The 2168-nt window shown below is 69.9% G+C and overlaps 1 protein-coding gene across 1 annotated transcript; it reads right to left on the bottom strand.

Moving 5' to 3' along the window:
- Positions 1-338: 338 nt before the first annotated feature.
- Positions 339-1423, bottom strand: FOXE3 (forkhead box E3). Its single transcript, XM_059376551.1, has one exon. The coding sequence runs from the start codon at positions 1421-1423 to the stop codon at positions 470-472; it is 954 nt and encodes a 317-aa protein (XP_059232534.1). The 3' UTR covers positions 339-469.
- Between the last annotated feature and the right edge of the window lie 745 nt (positions 1424-2168).

The raw sequence follows: 2168 nt of genomic DNA, 5'->3' as shown, positions 1-2168 counted from the left end.
AGGGGCGCTCTCTCCCAATAAGACAGGTGCAGACGGGGAAGGGAGGGGTGGGTGCAAGTCTTCGAGGAAACGGAGCAAGACAGCAAGGGAGTCAGGAATCCAGGAGTCTGACCTCTAGTGTGTTGTGAAAACAGGAGGGAAGGCGGAAGAAGTTTGGAGCCAGTCGAGAAGGCGGCGTGAGAGCGAAGGTCTGGCTTCCGAAGGCTCGGGGCTCACCAGAAACTGGGGAGGAAGCTCGCCCGCGGCGATCCAGCTCCGGGATTTGGGACCCGATACGGCGCCCCTGGGGGGAGCGCCCCGAGGAGGGCTCACAGTTGGGGGGTAGGGGGTGGGGCCGGGGGAGAGACGGCTGGAGGGTGCCCGCATGGGGACAGCCAGGTGTCAAAGGTGCGCTGGTTCCCCGAGGCGCGCTCGGAGACTGGCAAAGACCGGCAGAGACGGGGCGCGCGGGGCGGGCGGCCGCAGCGGCTCACAGGTAGCGCTCGAGCCCGGGCGCGTAGCCCGGCGGCCGCAGGTAGGCCTCCCCGGGGCCGAGCGGGCCGAGCGCGGCGGCGGGCCCGGCCAGCGCCAGCAGGGGCTCGGCGGGGAGCGGGCCGGGGCCGGGGCGCGGCGCCGGCAGCCCCAGGCGCTCGGGGCCCGGCGAGTAGAGCGGCGGGGAGGCTGCGGCCGGGCAGGGGGCGAAGGCTGCGGCGGCGGCGTCGGGCGCGGGGCAGCAGGGCGGCTCGGGGGCGCCCAGCCCCGCCAGCTCGGGCGGCAGGCTCACCAAGCTGTCGACGCTGAAGAGGCGCGCGGGCGGCGAGGGCCCGGGCGCGGCGGCGGGTGGCGGCGGGGCGAGCAGAGCGGGGCCGGGCGCGGGCGCGTAGGGCGCGTAGGGGAAGGGCGGCGGGCCGGCGGCGGGCAGCGCCGGCAGCTCGGCGCGCTTGAAGCGCTTGCGGCGCCGCAGGAAGCTGCCGTTGTCGAACATGTCGGCGGCCGCGGGGTCGAGCGTCCAGTAGTTGCCCTTGCCCGGGTTGCCCGGCTCGCGCGGCACCTTGACGAAGCAGTCGTTGAGCGTCAGGTTGTGGCGGATGCTGTTCTGCCACTTGCGCGGGCTGTCGCGGTAGAAGGCGAAGCGCTCGGTGATGAAGCGGTAGATGGCGGCCAGCGTGAGGCGGCGGCCCGGGGCGTGCGCCAGCGCCATGGCGATGAGCGCGATGTACGAGTAGGGCGGCTTCCCGCGCTGCAGGGGCCGCCGCCGCCGCCGTCCCGGGCCCGGTGCGGGGGCGGACTCCTGCTCCCCGCGGCCCGCGGCCGCCTCCTCGGGCTCCGGCCCCGGTTCGGCCCCGGCTAGTGGCGACGGCGGCGGCCCCGACGGCGCGACCGAGGGCAGGGCGGGGAAGCCCGAGAAAGCGGCGGGCGGCTCCATGTCGCTGCGCCCGGTCATCGGGATGCGGCCGCCCCTGCCCGCGCAGCTCGGAGAGAGCAGGGGCCTCCGACCCGCCTTATATGGACGCGGCCCCCCTCCTCTGTCCCCCCCAAGCCTGGGGAGAGGGCTCGGATCTTCCCCCGCCGGCCAGCGCCTCCTCCCTGAATCGCTTCCCCAATCCCCTTACCATGTTCACAGTCCCCTACCACCTACATGTCGCCCCTCCCTTGGTCTCTTCCCTTTGGGTCAGTCCTTCCAGACCAAGCCTCAATCCCTTCCCCATCTCCACTGGGTCGGTCCGGTCCTGGACCCATCCCCCTCCCCCTCTCTGTGGGCCTCTCCCTCATCTCCCTCCTCTTTGGGTCAATGCTAATCACAAATCCACCCACTCAGTGTACTCTGGGGTGGGGGGGGGGGGGGCTCCTCACTATGCTCCTCCCAGTCCGTCCCTCGGTCTTTCTCTCCTAGCCTTCTCCAGGTTCTTCCTACCCCAGATGGGGTAGAGATGAAAGTTCTCCAGGACCACCTTGCCAGCCTTTAGCGTCCTGACACGGTGCTGGTCTTGGACATTAAAAGGGTAGGGTAGGGGCAATGGCAGAGCAAGAAGGCCTACTTTGTCCTGGGAGAGGACATTTGGTGGCTCCAGGGTCACCACCTCCTCTCTCTGCTATCTCCCACACAACCTTGTTCCTGTCCAAACCATTTGTAAGCATCCTTTGAAAACACAAAATCCTGAAAAGTGATCCAACTGGCATATTTGGGG

This window comes from Mustela nigripes, chromosome 14 (genome assembly GCF_022355385.1).
Source record: "Mustela nigripes isolate SB6536 chromosome 14, MUSNIG.SB6536, whole genome shotgun sequence".
Lineage (NCBI taxonomy): Eukaryota > Metazoa > Chordata > Mammalia > Carnivora > Mustelidae > Mustela > Mustela nigripes.
This window is presented reverse-complemented; position numbering and strand designations above follow the sequence as displayed.

Coding starts and splice junctions, on each gene's coding strand:
- FOXE3 (XM_059376551.1), bottom strand. CDS start 1,423: ATGACCGGGCGCAGCGACATGGAGCCGCCCGCCGCTTTCTCGGGCTTC.